This window comes from Trachypithecus francoisi, unplaced genomic scaffold, assembly GCF_009764315.1.
Source record: "Trachypithecus francoisi isolate TF-2019V2 unplaced genomic scaffold, Tfra_2.0 Lachesis_group16, whole genome shotgun sequence".
Taxonomy (NCBI): domain Eukaryota; kingdom Metazoa; phylum Chordata; class Mammalia; order Primates; family Cercopithecidae; genus Trachypithecus; species Trachypithecus francoisi.
This window is the reverse complement of record NW_022681461.1, coordinates 75668995-75687600: the sequence shown is the minus strand read 5'-3', so window position 1 is coordinate 75687600 and position 18606 is coordinate 75668995. Positions and strand designations below refer to the sequence as shown.

The 18606-nt window shown below is 38.6% G+C and overlaps 1 protein-coding gene and 1 non-coding gene across 2 annotated transcripts in view; both read right to left on the bottom strand.

Annotated features, from left to right (window-relative positions):
- Positions 1-9554: 9554 nt before the first annotated feature.
- Positions 9555-18606, bottom strand: part of SVEP1 (sushi, von Willebrand factor type A, EGF and pentraxin domain containing 1) — a 232835-nt gene continuing 223783 nt past the window's right edge. The window contains exons 47-48 of the mRNA XM_033237844.1: positions 14248-14341; positions 9555-10863 (exon numbers count right to left, since the gene is read on the bottom strand). Coding sequence (XP_033093735.1) covers positions 10842-10863; positions 14248-14341 — 116 coding nt within the window. The 3' untranslated portion in view covers positions 9555-10841. The remainder of the gene's footprint in view (positions 10864-14247; positions 14342-18606) is intronic.
- LOC117099562 lies at positions 13913-14019 on the bottom strand. Its single transcript, XR_004443886.1, has one exon. It is a non-coding gene; the product is annotated as a U6 spliceosomal RNA (small nuclear RNA).

The window sequence follows — 18606 nt, the reverse complement described above, 5'->3', positions numbered from 1 at the left end:
TATAGTTAACAATACTGTATTGTATACTTAAAATTTGCTAAGAGAATAGATCTTAAATGTCCTCACCACCACCTAACTCCTCCAACAATGGTAACTACGTATGGTGCTGAATATGTTCATGAATTTGATTATGCTAATCATTTCACAATGTATACATGTATCAAATCATCACATTGTATATTCTTGAATATATACAATTTTTTGTCAATTATACCTCAATAAAGCTGGAAAAAATAAAATAGGCACTCTTACAATGTATACAATTTTCTATTTCATCCCACATTTGCTAGCATTAGTTATTAACATTAAAAATAAATCTCTGCTAATCTGGAAAGCAAAAGGGTTTCCACTGTTATTTGAATTTGTGTGCTGTGTTTGTGAGGTGGAATAGTTTTTCACATACATATGAAAATAAGTTTATTGCATTTCTCTGGTGGGTTGTCTGTGTTCTTGAGCTTTATTAAGTTTTTTATTCCCATTTATATGATGAAGGTAGTATAAACACGATTCCTTGGTCTGTCATAAGAAACTTGACAACATTTTGATTACAATTTTTTGGATGACATCCAGAACTCTCAATTTACTTATGCTGTCAACTCTGCTCACCATTCCCACTGTGATTTTACTGGAACGCCTAGGTTTTTAATCCTTCAAATGTTTGAGAAAATTAACTCTAAAGACAATTTTTATGGTTTTCATATCAGTATTTACTTCACAATCCACCTTGAATTTATTTTTATGTGGTAAGAATTCAAACAAAAAGATTTTCAAATTTTTACTAATTGTCTAATACCAGTCACTCAATATTTTTCTCTCTTGCTTTCTAATATTTTATGATAAACATTTGACTGACTATTGAGGCTTCATTTTTTTTGGAAAGTTTTCTTGATCAGTTATGAGGTTTTTTTTGTTTGTTTTTGAGACAAAGTCTTGTCCTGTCACCCAGGCTGGAGTGCAATGGCAAGATCTCGGCTCACTGCAACCTCTGCCTCCTGGGTTCAAGTGATTTTCCTGTCTCAGCCTCCTGAGTAGCTGGGATTACAGGCGTGTGCCACCAAGCCCAGCAAATTTTTTTGTATTTTTAGTAGAGAAGGGGTTTCACCATGTTGGCCACGCTGGTCTTGAACTCCTGACCTCAAGTGATTCACCTGCCTCGGCTTCCCAAAGTGCCATAATTACAGGCGTGAGCAACTGTGCCTGGCCACTTGTGAGTTTTTAAATACAATATTTGAATTCATATGTAGAGATTATCACATTGATGCTTTTGTGATTCTTGTTCCAGCATATGCTATTTTAATTACTGTAGCTTTTTATTACGTGTTAATTTTTAAAAAGATATTTTTCATTGTTTTTCTCTAAAATATTTTAATTTTCCACTTTGCTTTTGTTTGTAATAAACATTAGAATAAATTGGTCATGATCTCCCCAAAAACCCAATATGGCAAATATAATTGGAACTATATGAAGCTTGTAACTTTATTTGGAAAAAAATCACATCTTTAGGACATACAGTTCTCTCATCCAAGAAACGGCATGCTTCTCCATGAGCTGAGCATTGATGAATGTTTATAGGTATATTTTTCTAATTTTCTTCCTTGAGACTACATACATTTCTTATCTGTGTAATCCATATGTATATATTTGCTGATACTGTGAGTAGAAGATTTTTACTATATTCTCTATTTATAATTAATATGCAGGGAAGCTCCTTCTTTTGGTATGTTTATCTGGTTCTCATCATTTACTGAACTCAATGCTTCTAATGGATTTTCATGCCTTTGAGTTTTCATTCTACAAGATATATTATTATATCTCCTGCCAAAATGAAACTGTGACAATTTTCTCATTTCTATACTCTTTATTTATTTCATATATTATAGCTCTGGCTAGAACTGAAGAATAATACTCAAGGTGAATGGTAATAGCTATTTTGCTTTGTTTCTGATTTTAAAGTGAGGCATGTAGTGGTTCATAATAGGATTGATTATAATTGAAACATAAACTTCAGTATGCTGGACACTTACTGCTTTTTTAGAAATTTAAGAATGTGCTGAATTTTATCAAATGCCTTTTCCGTATTTATTGCTCTTATGCATTTCATATGGTATTATTGTAAAATACCATCTGCCTGTCAAGTATTTTAAAACATTAAATTTGCTAAATATTTTTTTTTATTATGCTTTAAGTTCTAGGGTACATGTGCATAACGTGCAGGTTTGTTACATATGTATACTTGTGCCATGTTGGTGTGCCGCACCCATCAACTCGTCAGCACCCATCAATTCGTCATTTATATCAGGTATAACTCCCAATGCAATCCCTCCCCCCTCTCCCCAACCATGATAGGCCCCGATGTGTGATGTTCCCCTTCCCGAGTCCAAGTGATCTCGTTGTTCAGTTCCCACCTATGAGTGAGAACATGCGGTGTTTGGTTTTCTCTTCTTGTGATAGTTTGCTGAGAATGATGGTTTCCAGCTGCATCCATGTCCCTACAAAGGACGCAAACTCATCATTTTTTATGGCTGCATAATATTCCATGTTGTATATGTGCCACATTTTCTTAATCCAGTCTGTCACAGATGGACATTTGGGTTGATTCCAAGTCTTTGCTATTGTGAATAGTGCCGCAATAAACATACGCGTGCATGTGTCTTTATAGCAGCATGATTTATATCCTTGGGTATATACCCAGTAGTGGGATGGCTGGGTCATATGGTACATCTAGTTCTAGATCCTTGAGGAATCGCCATACTGTTTTCCATAATGGTTGAACTAGTTTACAATCCCACCAACAGTGTAAAAGTGTTCCTATTTCTCCACATCCTCTCCAACACCTGTTGTTTCCTGACTTTTTAATGATTGCCATTCTGACTGGTGTGAGATGGTAACTCATTGTGGTTTTGATTTGCATCTCTCTGATGGCCAGTGATGATGAGCATTTTTTCATGTGTCTGTTGGCTGTATAAATGTCTTCTTTTGAGAAATGTCTGTTCATATCCTTTCCCCACTTTTTGATGGGGTTGTTTGTTTTTTTCTTGTAAATTTGAGTTCTTTGTAGATTCTGGATATTAGCCCTTTGTCAGATGCGTAGATTGCAAAAATTTTCTCCCATTCTGTAGGTTGCCTGTTCACTCTGATGGCAGTTTCTTTTGCTGTGCAGAAGCTCTTTAGTTTAATTAGATCCCATTTGTCAATTTTGGCTTTTGCTGCCGTTGCTTTTGGTGTTTTAGACATGAAGTCCTTGCCCATGCCTATGTCCTGAATGGTACTACCTAGGTTTTCTTCTAGGGTTTTTATGGTATTAGGTCTAACATTTAAGTCTCTAATCCATCTTGAATTAATTTTCGTATAAGTAAGGAAGGGTCCAGTTTCAGCTTTCTACTTATGGCTAGCCAATTTTCCCAGCACCATTTATTAAATAGGGAATACTTTCCCCATTTCTTGTTTCTCTCAGGTTTGTCAAAGATCAGATGGCTGTAGATGTGTGTATTATTTCTGAGGACTCTGTTCTGTTCCATTGGTCTATATCTCTGTTTTGGTACCAGTACCATGCTGTTTTGCTTACTGTAGCCTTGTAGTATAGTTTGAAGTCGGGTAGCGTGATGCCTCCAGCTTTGTTCTTATGACTTAGGATTGTCTTGGAAATGCGGGCTCTTTTTTGGTTCCATATGAACTTTAAAGCCTTTTTTTCCCATTCTGTGAAGAAACTCATTGGTAGCTTGATGGGGATGGCATTGAATCTATAATAACCTTGGGCAGTATGGCCATTTTCACGATATTGATTCTTCCTATCCATGAGCATGGTGTTCTTCTTCATTTGTTAGTGTCCTCTTTTATTTCACTGAGCAGTGGTTTGTAGTTCTCCTTGAAGAGGTCCTTGACATCCCTTGTAAGTTGGATTCCTAGGTATTTTATTCTCTTTGAAGCAATTGCGAATGGAAGTTCATTCATGATTTGGCTCTCTGTTTGTCTGTTACTAGTGTATAAGAATGCTTGTGATTTTTGCACATTAATTTTGTATCCTGAGACTTTGCTGAAGTTGCTTATCAGCTGAAGGAGATTTTGGGCTGAGACAATGGGGTTTTCTAAATATACAATCATGTCATCTGCAAACAGGGACAATTTGACTTCTTCTTTTCCTAACTGGATAGCCTTGATTTCTTTCTCTTGCCTGATTGCCCTAGCCAGAACTTCCAACACTATGTTGAATAGGAGTGGTGAGAGAGGGCATCCCTGTCTTGTGCCAGTTTTCAAAGGGAATTTTTCCAGTTTTTGCCCATTCAGTATGATATTGACTGTGGGTTTGTCATAAATAGCTCTTATTATTTTGAGGTACGTTCCATCAATACCGAATTTATTGAGCGTTTTTAGCATGAAGGGCTGTTGAATTTTGTCAAAAGCCTTTTCTGCATCTATTGAGATAATCATGTGGTTCTTGTCTTTGGTTCTGTTTATATGCTGGATTATGTTTATTGATTTGTGTATGTTGAACCAGCCTTGCATCCCAGGGATGAAGCCCACTTGATCATGGTGGATAAGCTTTTTGATGTGCTGCTGGATTCAGTTTGCCAGTATTTTATTGAGGATTTTTGCATCGATGTTCATCAGGGATATTGGTCTAAAATTTTCTTTTTTTGCTGTGTCTCTGCCAGGCTTTGGTATCAGGATGATGTTGGCCTCATAAAATGAGTTAGGGAGGATTCCCTTTTTTTCTATTGATTGGAATAGTTTCAGAAGGAATGGTACCAGCTCTTCCTTGTACCTCTGGTAGAATTCAGCTGTGAATCCATCTGGTTCTGGACTTTTTTTGGTTGGTAGGCTATTAATTATTGCCTCAATTTCAGAGCCTGCTATTGGTCTATTCAGGGATTCAACTTCTTCCTGGTTTAGTCTTGGAAGAGTGTAAGTGTCCAGAAAATTATCCATTTCTTCTAGATTTTCTAGTTGATTTGCATAGAGGTGTTTATAGTATTCTCTGATGGTAGTTTTATTTCTGTGGGGTCCGTGGTGATATCCCCTTTATCATTTTTATTGCGTCTATTATTTCTTCTCTCTTTTCTTCTTTATTAGTCTTGCTAGCGGTCTTTCAATTTTGTTGATTCTTTCAAAAACAACTCCTGGATTCATTGATTTTTTGGAGGGTTTTTTGTGTCTCTATCTCCTTCAGTTCTTCTCTGATCTTAGTTATTTCTTGCCTTCTGCTAGCTTTTGAATGTGTTTGCTCTTGCTTCTCCAGTTCTTTTAATTGTGATATTAGAGTGTCAATTTTAGATCTTTCCTGCTTTCTCTTGTGGGCATTTAGTGCTATAAATTTCCCTCTACACACTGCTTTAAATGTGTCCCAGAGATTCTGGTATGTTGTATCTTTGTTCTCATTGATTTCAAAGAACATCTTTATTTCTGCCTTTATTTCGTTATATACCCAGTAGTCATTCAGGAGCAGGTTGTTCAGTTTCCATGTAGTTGAGTGGTTTTGATTGAGTTTCTTAGTCCTGAGTTCTAGTTTGATTGCACTGTGGTCTGAGAGACAGTTTGTTATAATTTCTGTTCTTGTACATTTGCTGAGGAGTGCTTTACTTCCAATGATGTGGTCAATTTTGGAATAAGTGTGATGTGGTGCTGAGAAGAATGTATATTCTGTTGATTTGGGGTGGAGAGTTCTATAGATGTCTATTAGGTCCGCTTGGTGCAGAGATGAGTTCAATTCCTGGATATCCTTGTTAACTTTCTGTCTCGTTGATCTGTCTAATATTGACAGTGGAGTGTTGAAGCCTCCCATTATTGTTGTATGGGAGTCTAAGTCTCTTTGTAAATCTCTAAGGACTTGCTTTATGAATTTGGGTGCTCCTGTATTGGGTGCGTATATATTTAGGAGAGTTAGCTCTTCCTGTTGAATTGATCCCTTTACCATTATGTAATGGCCTTCTTTGTCTCTTTTGATCTTTGATGGTTTAAAGTCTATTTTATCAGAGACTAGGATTGCAACCCCTGCTTTTTTTTGTTCTCCATTTGCTTGGTAGATCTTCCTCCATCCCTTTATTTTGAGCCTATGTATGTCTCTGCATGTGAGATGGGTCTCCTGAATACAGCAGACTGATGGGTCTTGACTCTTTATCCAGTTTGCCAGTCTGTGTCTTTTAATTAGAGCATTTAGTCCATTAACATTTAAGGTTAATATGGTTATGTGTGAATTTGATCCTGCCATTATGATATTAACTGGTTATTTTCCTCATTAGTTGATGCAGTTTCTTCCTAGCCTCGATGGTCCTTTACATTTTGGCATGTTTTTGCAATGGCTGGTAGCGGTTGTTCCTTTCCATGTTTAGGGCTTCCTTCAGGGTCTCTTGTAAGGCAGGCCTGGTGGTGACAAAATCTCTAAGCATTTGCTTATCTGTAAAGGATTTTCTTTCTCCTTCACTTATGAAACTTAATTTGGCTGGATATGAAATTCTGGGTTTAAAATTCTTTTCTTTAAGAACATTGAATATTGGCCCCACTCTCTTCTGGCTTGTAGAGTTTCTGACGAGAGGTCTGCTGTTAGTCTGATGGGCTTCCCTTTGTGGGTAACCCGACCTTTCTCTCTGGCTGCCCTTAAGATTTTTTCCTTCATTTCAACTTTGGTGAATCTGGCAATTATGTGTCTTGGAGTTGCTCTTCTCGAGGAGTACCTTTGTGGCGTTCTCTGTATTTCCTGAATTTGAATGTTGGCCTGCCCTACTAGTTGGGGAAGTTCTCCTGGATGATATCCTGAAGAGTGTTTTCCAACTTGGTTCCATTTTCCCCCTCACTTTCAGGCACCCCAATCAGACGTAGATTTGGTCTTTTTGCATAATCCCATACTTCTTGCAGGCTTTGTTCATTTCTTTTTCTTCTTTTTTCTTTTGGTTTCTTCTCGCTTCATTTCATTCATTTGATCCTCAATCGCTGATACTCTTTCTTCCAGTTGATCAAGTCGGTTACTGAAGCTTGTGCATTTGTCACGTATTTCTGGTGTCATGGTTTTCATCTCTGTCATTCGTTTATGACCTTCTCTGCATTAATTATTCTAGCTATCAATTCTTCCACTCTTTTTTCGAGAATTTTAGTTTCTTTGCACTGGGTATGTAATTCCTCCTTTAGCTGTGAGAAGCTTGATGGACTGAAGCCTTCTTCTCTCATCTCGTCAAAGTCATTCTCTGACCAGCTTTGATCCGTTGCTGGTGATGAGCTGCGCTCCTTTGCAGGGGGAGATGCACTCTTATTTCTTGAATTTCCAGCTTTTCTCCTGCTTCTTCTTCTTTCCCCATCTTCGTGGTTTTATCTGCCTCTGGTCTTTGATGATGGTGACGTACTGATGGGGTTTTGGTATAGGGTTCTTCCTGTTTGATAGTTTTCCTTCTATTGTCAGGACCCTCAGATGTAGGTCTGTTGGAGATTGCTTGAGGTCCACTCCAGACCCTGTTTGCCTGGGTATCAGCAGCAGAGGTTGCAGAAGATACAATATTGCTGAACAGCGAGTGTACCTGTCTGATTCTTACTTTGGAAGCTTCCTCTCACGGGTGTACTCCACCCTGTGAGGCGTGGGGTGTCAGACTGCCCCTAGTGGGGGATGTCTCCCAGTTAGGCTACTCAGGGGTCAGGGACCCACTTGAGCAGGCAGTCTGTCCGTTCTCAGATCTCAACCTCTGTGTTGGGAGATCCACTGCTCTCTTCAAAGCTGTCAGACAGAGTCGTTCGTGTCTGCACAGGCCTCTGGTGCTTCCCCTTTTGTTGTTTAGCTGTGCCCTGTCCCCAGAGGTGGAGTCTACAGAGACAGGCAGGTTTCCTTGAGCTGCTGTGAGCTCCACCCAGTTCGAGCTTCCCAGTGGCTTTGTTTACCTACTTAAGCCTCAGCAATGGTGGGCGCCCCTCCCCCAGCCTCGCTGCTGCCTTTTCAGTTAGATTGCAGACTGCTGTGCTAGCAATGAGGGAGGCTCCGTGGCCGTGGGACCCCCCTGGCCAGGTGTGGGTATAATCTCCTGGTGTGCCCGTTTGCTTAAAGAGCAGTATTGGGGTGGGAATTACCCGATTTCCCAGGTGTTGTGTGTCTCAGTTCCCCTGGGTAGGAAAAGGGATTCCCTTCCCCCTTGTGCTTCCCAGGTGAGGCGTTGCCTCGCCCTGCTTCAGCTCTCGCTGGTCAGGCTGCAGCAGCTGACCAGCACCAATTGTCTGGCACTCCCCAGTGAGATGACCCCAGTACCTCAGTTGAAAATGCAGAAATCACTGGTCTTCTGTGTCGCTCGTGCTGGGAGTTGGAGACTGGAGCTGTTCCTATTCGGCCATCTAAATTTGCTAAATATTACCTAGTGTTAGATGTAGGTCAAAAATGCAGAAACAGTAGAGTAGGAAGTTTATGAGTTTTAGAGTAAATCAGGCTTGGGGTTCATTTGGCTTTGCCATTTATTTTAGATCAGTTATTGGACTTCTCAGAGTTTCACTTTCCTCATCTATAAAATAAAGATAATAATACATATCTCAGTAGAATTGTTGTGAAGATTCAAAGAACTAATCTCTTTAAAATACCTACTGCAGTGTGTAGCATGTATTATTAGTTATTTAAAAACTAGTTTGAAAGTTAAATTATATGATTTATAGTTCATTTTCATCTTTGTTATGTTTTTGCATCAGAGTGGTATTTGGTAAATACCTGGCAAATACTACTCAATGTTTATCATCTTTTCTAGCTTGTGGGATCGTGAGCATGGTGGATAGTCAGCATGGTGAATGGCTCCCCCTTCAAAAATTCACTACAAGATATATCTGTATGAAAGATTTTTAAATGTCTTTTTAAAATTTTTGTTTTCCCACACTGGTCTTCTCTGCATAGTATAGAAGGTTAAAAAATAATATTCTTCAACTATTTTTAGTATCATTACTCTGTGACTCACATTTCTAAATATGTATTATTTCCACACCTCACTTGTATGGTGCTTTACTTCCTTATATTCTCTATATGCCAGGACTACTTTGACTTACTGTGAAAATATAAACCTTTCAGCCTATTCAAAGTAACCCAATACAAACTCCACTTTGAAGGTATACTTATTTAGTGGATACTTTCAGAACTAAGTGCTGTTTCCAATTGTTTTTTTAGCTTAATTTTTTCTGGTACTATTTTTCTTATTACTCAGATTTGGGGCTGTATTTTCTTTTCTTTTCTTTTTGAAATAGGGTCTCACTTTGTCACCCAGGCTCGAGTGAAGTGGTGCGATCTCAGCTCACTGCAGCCTCGTCCTCCCAGGTTCAAGCAATCCTCCTGCGTCAGCCTCCGCAAGTAGCTGGAACTACAGGCATGCATCACAAATGCCCAGCTCATTTTTGTATTTTTTTTGTATTTATTTATTTTTTTTTTTAGAGATAGGGTTTCTCCATGGTGCTCAGGCTAGTCTCGAACTACTGAGCTCAAGCTATCTGCCCACCTCAGTCTTCCAAAGTGCTAGGATTATAGGTGCAAGCCATTGCACCCAGGCTTTTTGACTGTATTTTTATGTTTTTATGATTATAAATGACAAAGGTCAACATGGTTTGGAAGTTAATGGACTATGAGTAAATTTATTGGAAGGCAGACTCATAAGCATGTGAGACTGGTCAAGAAAGTGAATGTCAAGAGAAAGAAGGAGGAGTCAATGGCTGAGGGATGCCTCTGGTAGTGAAGAGAACCACTAGGAGAATCAAAATCTTTTTCATCTTTCTGCATTCCTCCATAGTGCTACAACACACTCCAAGGCCTGTGTGGGAGCAGTTTTCCCAGAGGATGGAGGCAAGTTGATTGTGAGTTTCCTATTTTAAAACAAAATCTAGGGTTTGACTTTATTTTCTGAAGTCTGGGGAAGTCTTCATCTTGGTACAAGTATTGTGATAGAGGTAGGTGACAGTGAGGACTGAGAGGCAGCTCAGCTTTCTCTTAGGTGGCTGCAATTCTCTTTTGCAGGTGGGACCAGGAGTGTACAGCTCTGGGGAACGTTTCCCATTTGTCTTTTTCCTTCTTTCCCTGTCTTTCGCCTTCCTACCTCCTTTCTCCCAAAATAGTGAGTTGTGGGATTACCAGTCCAGGTATCAGCTCTCTGTTAATCTTCCAGTTCTTGGATTTCTTATTCCAGCCATGAGAAAGAAGGCTAGCACTTTCATTGTGAACCAATGTCATTATGCTGTTTCTCCACATCCACGAAGTTAATACCTATGGCTTTTCAAATGTTGAGAAAATAATTAGCCAGGCTACCCTAAGTACCAGGACATAATTATGTGGTGGAGAGTACTAGGTCCAACAGTTACTGTCTGATTAAGTGAAAGAAAAAACTTTTATTATTATACACATTGTAAAGAAGATGGAACCAGAACGAAGGGGTCTCCTTTATTGTAAGGGGTCTCCCATGTGGTGCCAGTGGCACAGATGAAAGATCATGAGTCCTCTCTATGAATCCCTTGGCCACCTCATAAAATGGTACTATCCAGCAAAATATTATTTAGTAGCAAAATATATTTTAATTGAAAAATCATTTTAAGTAACTGAATAAAAACGTGTACCAGGAACTTTCCCAATAGACAGCAGAATATGTACATTTTGTAAGGGTAGAGCAGCATCTATTTAATATAATTTTTATATAGAAAATACAGGCATATTTAAAAATGGAAAACACGTAAGAAAGTATGTCACAAGGAATAACAAAATATATCACAAAATTAAAAAAGTAACCCCAAGTAACAAGTTTACTAAACAAGACCCAGCACCATGTTGGACTTTCTCTGCATAAGTTCCAGGATGCCCAGGCACTACCAAGGAGAGATGATCCTGCTTTTGGGAGAGCCAGCTGGTCGTGCAGTGGTTAAAACCCAGTCCTCCTTTTCCTGGAAAAAAAAGCAACCAAATAGATTCAAAAGAAGAAATTGAACTGAAGAGCTAACATCTCTTTAGGGGTTGATGAAAACAGGATTGAAAGTCCCAGATACCTGGGCATTATCTGTGATGTTTATAGGGATGGGGGTCATTCTTTGAGATAACTGAGAGGCATGGAGTGCTAACTTATGGAAAGATCTGAGAGGCATCAGACCTGAGTTTTAGTCTTGATTCTGCCACTAGTTTTCCATCTTACAATTCTCTCTTCTGTAAAATGAGGGGTTTGGACCTAATGAACCTAAAGGTCTCTTAGTCCACTAAGAATCTATGGTTTTTAGTTATGGTATTTGCTTAGGATCAGTTTTCTGAAGATGTGCACAGAGGTCAGAGGAAACACAATTTCCTTCTGAACCACTGAATTATCTGGGAAAAAGGTCAGGCCAGTCTTATTTATCAGTACAGAATGTTAAACATTGAGGGATTTAATGGATGCCATAAGGCATTTCTCTACCAGCTGACAATCATGCCAGGAAATTGCTCCATCTGTTAACAAGCCTTTACTGAGCAGTGATTTTTGTGCCTGTACAAGGCACTAGGCATGTGTTTTTGTTTGTTTGTTTTTAAAAACAAGATCTTACTCCGTTGCCCAGGCTGGAGTGCAGTGGCACAGTCTTGGCTCACTGCAACCTCCGCCTCCTGGGTTCAAGCAATCCTCCCACCTCAGCCTCCTGAGTAGCTGAGACTACAGGCGTATGCCACCATGCCTGGCTAATTTTTCTGGGTATTTTTTGTAGAGACGGGATCTTCCTATGTTGCTCAGGCTGGTCTTGAACTCCTGGATCCAAGTGATCTGCTTGCCTTGGCTTCCCAAATTGCTGGGATTACAGGTGTGAGCCATCACAGTCAGCCCAGCATACAAACTTTAAGGCACTCAGTCTCATAGGAGAGAAGGAAAAAATTATATGGTAACATTTATTGTTTCTTTCTCAGAAAAGCATTCTCCCCCTCCCACTTTCCTTTCTTCTGGGAATTGCCAGACTTTCTTCCCTTTTACCCAGTTTTTTGACAAAATTACCCTTTATGTTGGTATAACATAATCCAACCCAGGACAGTTCATTGATTCATGCTTGGCCATTGAATCAGTCTGGACCAACCAGAGTCCTGGATTTTTAAACTGGGACAGTATACTATGTCTCTGGAAACTGTATGGTGACATGTAAAAAATTCTGTAAGAAATTTTGTCCTGGCCGGGCATGGTGGCTCATGCCTGTAATCCCAGCATTTTGGGAGGCCAAGGTGGGTAAATCACCCGAGGTCAGGAGTTCGAGACCAGCCTGGCCAACATAGTGAAATCCCATCTCTACTAAAAATACAAAAATTAGCTGGGTGTGGTGGCGCATGCCTGTAGTCCCAGCTACTCAGGAGGCTGAGACAGAATTGCTTGAACCCAGGAGGAGGAGGCTGCAGTAAGCCGAGATTGCATACTGCACTCCAGCCTGGGCATCTGAGTGAGACTCTGTCTTTAAGAAAAAAAAAAAAAAAGAGAGAAATTCTGTCCTTCCCTTCCATGTGAACCAAACAGAAGAAAACCACTCCGCAGCAAGACAGAGGATGGAGCAGACCCTGGAAGAGGTGGTGACATGGGAGGTGGAGAGGCACATGTGGCTTTCACATCCCTAGTCTGGTCCTCCTGATGCTCAACCACTCCTTTGTCTTTGGGTTCCATACAAGGTCCCTCTATTGTGATGATAAATCCTCTTCTTTGCTTAAACTGGTTAGAGTTTTAACAAGAATTACAGTATATGGAGGAGGAATCTGCCTGGTCCTCTGGGTTGCTAGTTAGCTTTCCCTTGAATGTGGGCTACACCTCTCAGCTTAATTTTCCATTATTTTTCTTGGATGCCTATATCAAACTTTTGCATAAAAATCTAGATCTTGTTTTTCTTATTAATGTACAATATTTTCATACAAGCTAATAATTATCCTTTCCTCAGTCAAGAAAGAACTCCTATGGACAGGTTTTAAATCACGCAAACTCTCTCTGGACTTCCTTTTCTTTATGTCAAAAATGAAGAGGTTGAAATATAAAATCTAATATTTATAAGAAAGTATTAAATACTTTTTTTGAGTCACTGTTTTGTTTTTTTGCTCTTTTATTTTCTCTTTATTTGGCTCTCATTTTCTTAAATTCAACTCTGCTGTCAGGTAAAGGTGTAATCTTGGCAGCTTCTTAATATATTTGTCCATTTCAAATTTGCTGTTTAGGGTTCAGTTTATTTTTTCTCTTTTTGCAGAGATGGCATACACTTGAGATGATGTGAGGAAATTCACTGGCATTACTGTAATTGCTTTATGTATATTTGCAAGTTGACTTTGACATTCCAATCAACATAACAAACCAGGAAATGAAAAATAAAAGTTGTTTTCGGTTAACTGAATTTTTCTCACTTTAAAAAATGAATATGGAAATACCTATTTGTTTTTAATGAGTCCTATATGATGGGGGTAAGTGTACATAATACAAATCTAAGTGCAGGGATGTATATTGAAAGTCTTAAAACATAGCTGATAATATTTCAACATTGCAACATTGGTGAGGACAATGTTTGAATGTTGAAAATATTTTATCTATGGTATGGCATAATATGGCTGATGATTTTCCTGATGTTTAAAAAGATATAAATGATCTTTTAACTATTTTTTTCCCTTTGACTTATTTTTGTGATAGTATTTTTAAACTATAATATTTATCTGGTCAGAAATGAGAAACCAATGAAAAAACATATTTTTACATAATCTTTTTGTAGTCAATGAAATGCTACGCATATAAACACTAAAATATAAAACAAAAATATTTTACTTTAAAATAAACATTTCCTATCAATTCAGTACAATTTTTATTGTAATGAAGAACTTAAACATCCATTGGGTCATTTTCAATAAAATATATTGTCTATTTATTTTACATCCTTGCATCTGTAGGATGCAATCTTCTGTTCAAGAAGATGATTTATTTATTTATCTATTTATATAACCCATTTTTTCTTTTTTTAAATTGCAAAAAATGTGGAATGCTTCAAAAATTTGTGTGTCATCCTCTAGCATGGGTCATACTAATCCTCTCTATGAAGTTCCAGTTTTAGTATATGTGCTGCTGAAGTCAGCACAAGACTGCTTAAGTTTGAGACATTCTTGTTTTATTTGTCAATCCTGAACTAATATTTCTTAGCTTTGGTTTTAGTTCAAATTTAGAGAGCATGTCTCAAAATGGATATTTTCACATACAAAATACTTACAGTCAAACTAGATAGAGATAACTTCTGGCTCTTATGACAATTTACTTGAATTTTAGAGTCTTCATGTTACAGGTGAACATTCGTTTTTGGCTATCTTACCTGGAACAGTTATGTCCCGTCCAAGAAGAAAGACAATGACATCGGTTTGGCCTTACACATTTTCCACCATTTAAGCAGGGAGACTGGCAAACAGCTGGAATAAAAAGCCCACACATTTATTTAATACTTAGCAATCCTGACAATATCCATAAAGGCACGTAGGATAAGATTTGCCTCTACTTCCTGCAGCAGCCACTGCTGGTCTTCATATACCGTTAGCATTATCCATTTCTGCTGCTCTGCTTGACCTCACATCCTTATGTGGTATTACCTCCCTTTTTCCTTCCAAGCTGGTCAATTTTCACATTTAAGTCCCAGATTAAGTTCTACATACTTATTGAAGGCTTTGCTGATCACTCCAAGTCCACTGATTTTCCTCTTCTCTAATCTTTTTTTATTTATGCCTTTTTTATTTATGCCACCAATCTGACACTTTGAGCATTTTGAACTATAAATTTTTTGTGTTCAATTAGCTTGTACATTTCTTCCTTTTTTAAAAATTTCTTGCCACTGACTTGAAGCTCAAGAGTGTAAATTCCTCAAGGGAGTTAGCATTGAACTCTATGATTGACTGGGTGATTAAGTCAGACATCAATTTTATGACAATAAATTAGGCACATGGATTGTCTAAAATAACAGATGATTCAACATCCCTTTGTGTTTGGCGAGGGGACACATTTCATGGTATCAGCTTTAACTGGAATTACAGAAACTGGTCAGCCACAGATAAAACCCTGAGAGGACACTGAAAGGTTTACTATCTAGGTGCCTTTCTCACAAATCCATAATCTCATAACCAAACTCTTCATCTGCATACATTTGTTAAAAAACCTGAAGATGCTGAAAATTCATCATGACCTAATACCAGCAAGTGTAATATATCAAAGAGAAAGGAGAACTCCTTGTAGGAAGGAAATAAAATGTCTGTTGGGAGAAAGCTGGAAATAAGAACCATTCCAATCTCTGTAGCACAGAAAGGCAGGCTCTTTCCTGGATGGAAAAACTCCTTTTTGGTGAAATATAAGTAAATGTCATTTCTTCAGTCATTCATTCATAAAATATGGAGAAAATGTCTGCTAAGCAAGTAGCAGGCACTTGATAAGCACTGGTCCTTGTCCAGACAGAACAAGAGAGAGGACAAGAAGTAAAATATGCCTTTCCCCTTGGGGAGCTCTCTTGGTAAGTTAAGATTAAGAGCTGGCCAGCAGAATGCACTTATTAGCAATCTAATGGGAAAGAAAATTATGAAATAAAGCAGGATTAAAACAGGCAAAAATAAAACTCAGTAACTGAAAACAAACTCTCCATAGTTTCTGCTTGCTGATATAAGAATACGTTACTCCTTTTCAGGACTATGCTGATTTAGCAGTGCCTGACTGCACTAACAAACTGGTCATTACTTTTACTTCTTTGTCTAAAAGCTTAATCCTCCTTCCCTATCACATTGGTGGTCCCAGTGTTCATTCAGGGCCACCTTTTCATGTCATGTGTCTTCTGCAGTCTTATATTTCCCCCCATGAGTATTTTTCAGTGATGACTTATAAATCTCTATCTTCATCTAAATGAATTTTCTGAGACCCTAAACTATCATCCAACTGCCTATCACTCCCCTTGTATGTTTCACAGTCCCCTCAAACTCAGTGTGTCCATACCTAACTCCTTATGGCTTCTCCTGGCTTCTCTATCTCAGTAAATGGCATCATCTTCCACTCCAATGCCCAAGCTGGAAACAGCTTTTACTCTTCCAAGTAGTTTTGACTCTACATGGATTCTACCCCTCACAATAGATCTGTAACCAAGTAGCATTGATTCTTACTCTTTACTGTCTCTCAAATCTGCTCTTTTGTGGTTGTTTCTCCTGACTTCATTAATTCTTGCCAATTCTGCTTTTACAACCCCCCCGCCAATGAATCTCTCTATTGTAAGTCTTGCTTTCTTCCACTTTTCATACTGCTGCCAAAATCAGTTTTCTAAAAGAAAATCCGATCACATGATTTTCCTGCTTAAGATCCTTCAGTGGCTTCTGTCGCTCTCAACACATAATTTAGCATCTTGCACTTGGCATGCGATGCGTTTCCTGATCTGATGCTGCCCATCTTTAGAGCTTCATTCCAGCCACTCCCCTGCATTTCCTCTATGGCTTTGGTTATCCTTTGCTGAACACATCTGTGTATTTTGTGATTCATGCCTTTAGCTGCAACGATTTTCTTCTGGTGACTCCTTTTGTTTCTCCTCAGATTCTATGCTTGCGAAGCTTTTTCTAAACTTTGACATTTGGTTAGTTTACCCATTTTCACTGTTGTCATAGCCCATTTTATAGATTTTGATTAGCCTCTATCTTAACATATCCTAGTTATCTATTTACAGGCCATTCCGTATCCCTTCCCCTTTCCTAGACTGAAATTCTGGAGGGCAGGAGCCCCTGTTTTATATGCTTATGATATGCTTAGTACTTAGGGGTATAAATAGGATCTATGCTGAGGTAGCTGCTATAAGATTTGGAAAAACGAAGACCATAGTCAGTGTCATTAAGGAGCATATTCTTGTTAAAGAGCTAAGGTGTAGAAGAAATTCACATAAATCAGATCCATTTATTAGCTTTAACTGCATGATTCTAGTTGTGTAACATTTATAGAAATGGAATGTTAGAAAGTAGATTATTGTGATATTGAACAAGTTTAGAGATCAGAAGAAACTTAGCTAGGACTTGGGGGTTGAGTGAGGCTAGAATAGGTGGAAGAAAGAGGCAGATCATGTGCACATGTAAGGAGACTGGGGAGAACAGGCTGCTTGCAGGGGTGGTGAGAAAACCGTCACTGCAGGGCTCAGTGTGTAATGGTAGGATAAGAAGTGAGTTGTGCTTCAGGTGTGCGGAAGCTGGCTTATGCAGTACCTTGGAAGTCAAAAGAATTCAGGGTGGATGTGGAGACTAAAATAGAGAACCATTTTAGGCTCTTAAACCAGGGCAAAGACATGCCAAAGTAGTACACTGATGATGTTCAGTCTGGAGGGACATGGTGACAAGAAGGTCAACTGGGCCATGATCCAGGATCTTTTACTGGCTGGTGACAGTGGTGTGGAGTAGAATGTGAGGGATGCTGAGCAGGGAAGAACAAAAATAGGGATGGTGCTGTAACCTCAGATGAAAGGGAAGGTGAGCCAAGAGTAATTCATTCATTACCTGCACCAGTAAGGTACCTGGAAAAAAGCAGAGCTTGTTTATAGATGAGCAGGAGAAACGTGGGTAAATATCAAGGTTGATTTATTATAAACAAACACTATATAGACTGCTTTCAGAGTCTCAAATAAGGCCTTCAAATTCAGCCTCCAGGACATTTTTCCTTCTCTACCTTCATGAATGGCTCAATTTTGGCTTTAAGTAGGGTGATGACTGCCTATCTGCTTTTGTCTGTAACAGTACTTTTCAGTCTCATTTTTCTGGTTTACTTATTAATAGTGCCTCTTTTACTCTCAAAAATGTCCTGGTTTAGACGCTAAATTATATGGTCTTCCTAGCCTTAGGGTTCATGACAAGCTCTGGTGTCAGGAAGCCCTATGTATACTTTACATGCCGTTTACATTTTACTCCACTGAGGAAGTGGTATAAACATTGTTTATAGGAAAAATAGTGGTATGTCAGAATTAATACTTAATAAATATAGCAAGCCCTATTTTTTAAATGGTGGCTTGAAATTTTAGGACATTAGAAAGGTAGTTTGTCATTTTAAATTGAGTTATTTGACATTTACTAAAAATACCTATTATATTTGGGCACTATGCTAAGCACTGGGGATATAAAGCTGATAAAATCCTTGCCCTCAGGTGGCGTATAATCTAGTGGGGGAAGGGATAGATAATCAAGCAAATGAACAGATGTCAAAGTACAGTGGGCCAAATGCTGTATTTGAGGTCCACAAGAGGTGCTAAGAGGATGTTTGTTACGAATCAATCAACTACCATTTGTTATTGTTGTCCATGATAAGAAACCATCTCTTTGATGAGTTTTGTAATTTTTTTCCTTTTTTCTTTAAACTTTTTTTTTAACTTTTATTTTAGGTTCAAGGGTGCATGTGCAGGTCTGCTGTATAGGTACATTGTGTCACAGGAGTTTGCTGTACAGATTATTTCATCACTCAGGTACTAAGCCTAGTTCCCAATAGTTATTTTTTCTGATCCTCTCCTTCCTCCCACCCTCTACCCTCAAGTAGGCTCCAGTGTCTATTGTTCCTCTCTTTGTGTTCATGTGTTCTCATCATTTAGCTCCCACCATTTAGCTCCCACTTACAAGTGAGAACATGTAGTATTTGGTTTTCTGTTCCTGCATTAGTTTTCTAAAGATGATGGCCTCCAGCTCCATCT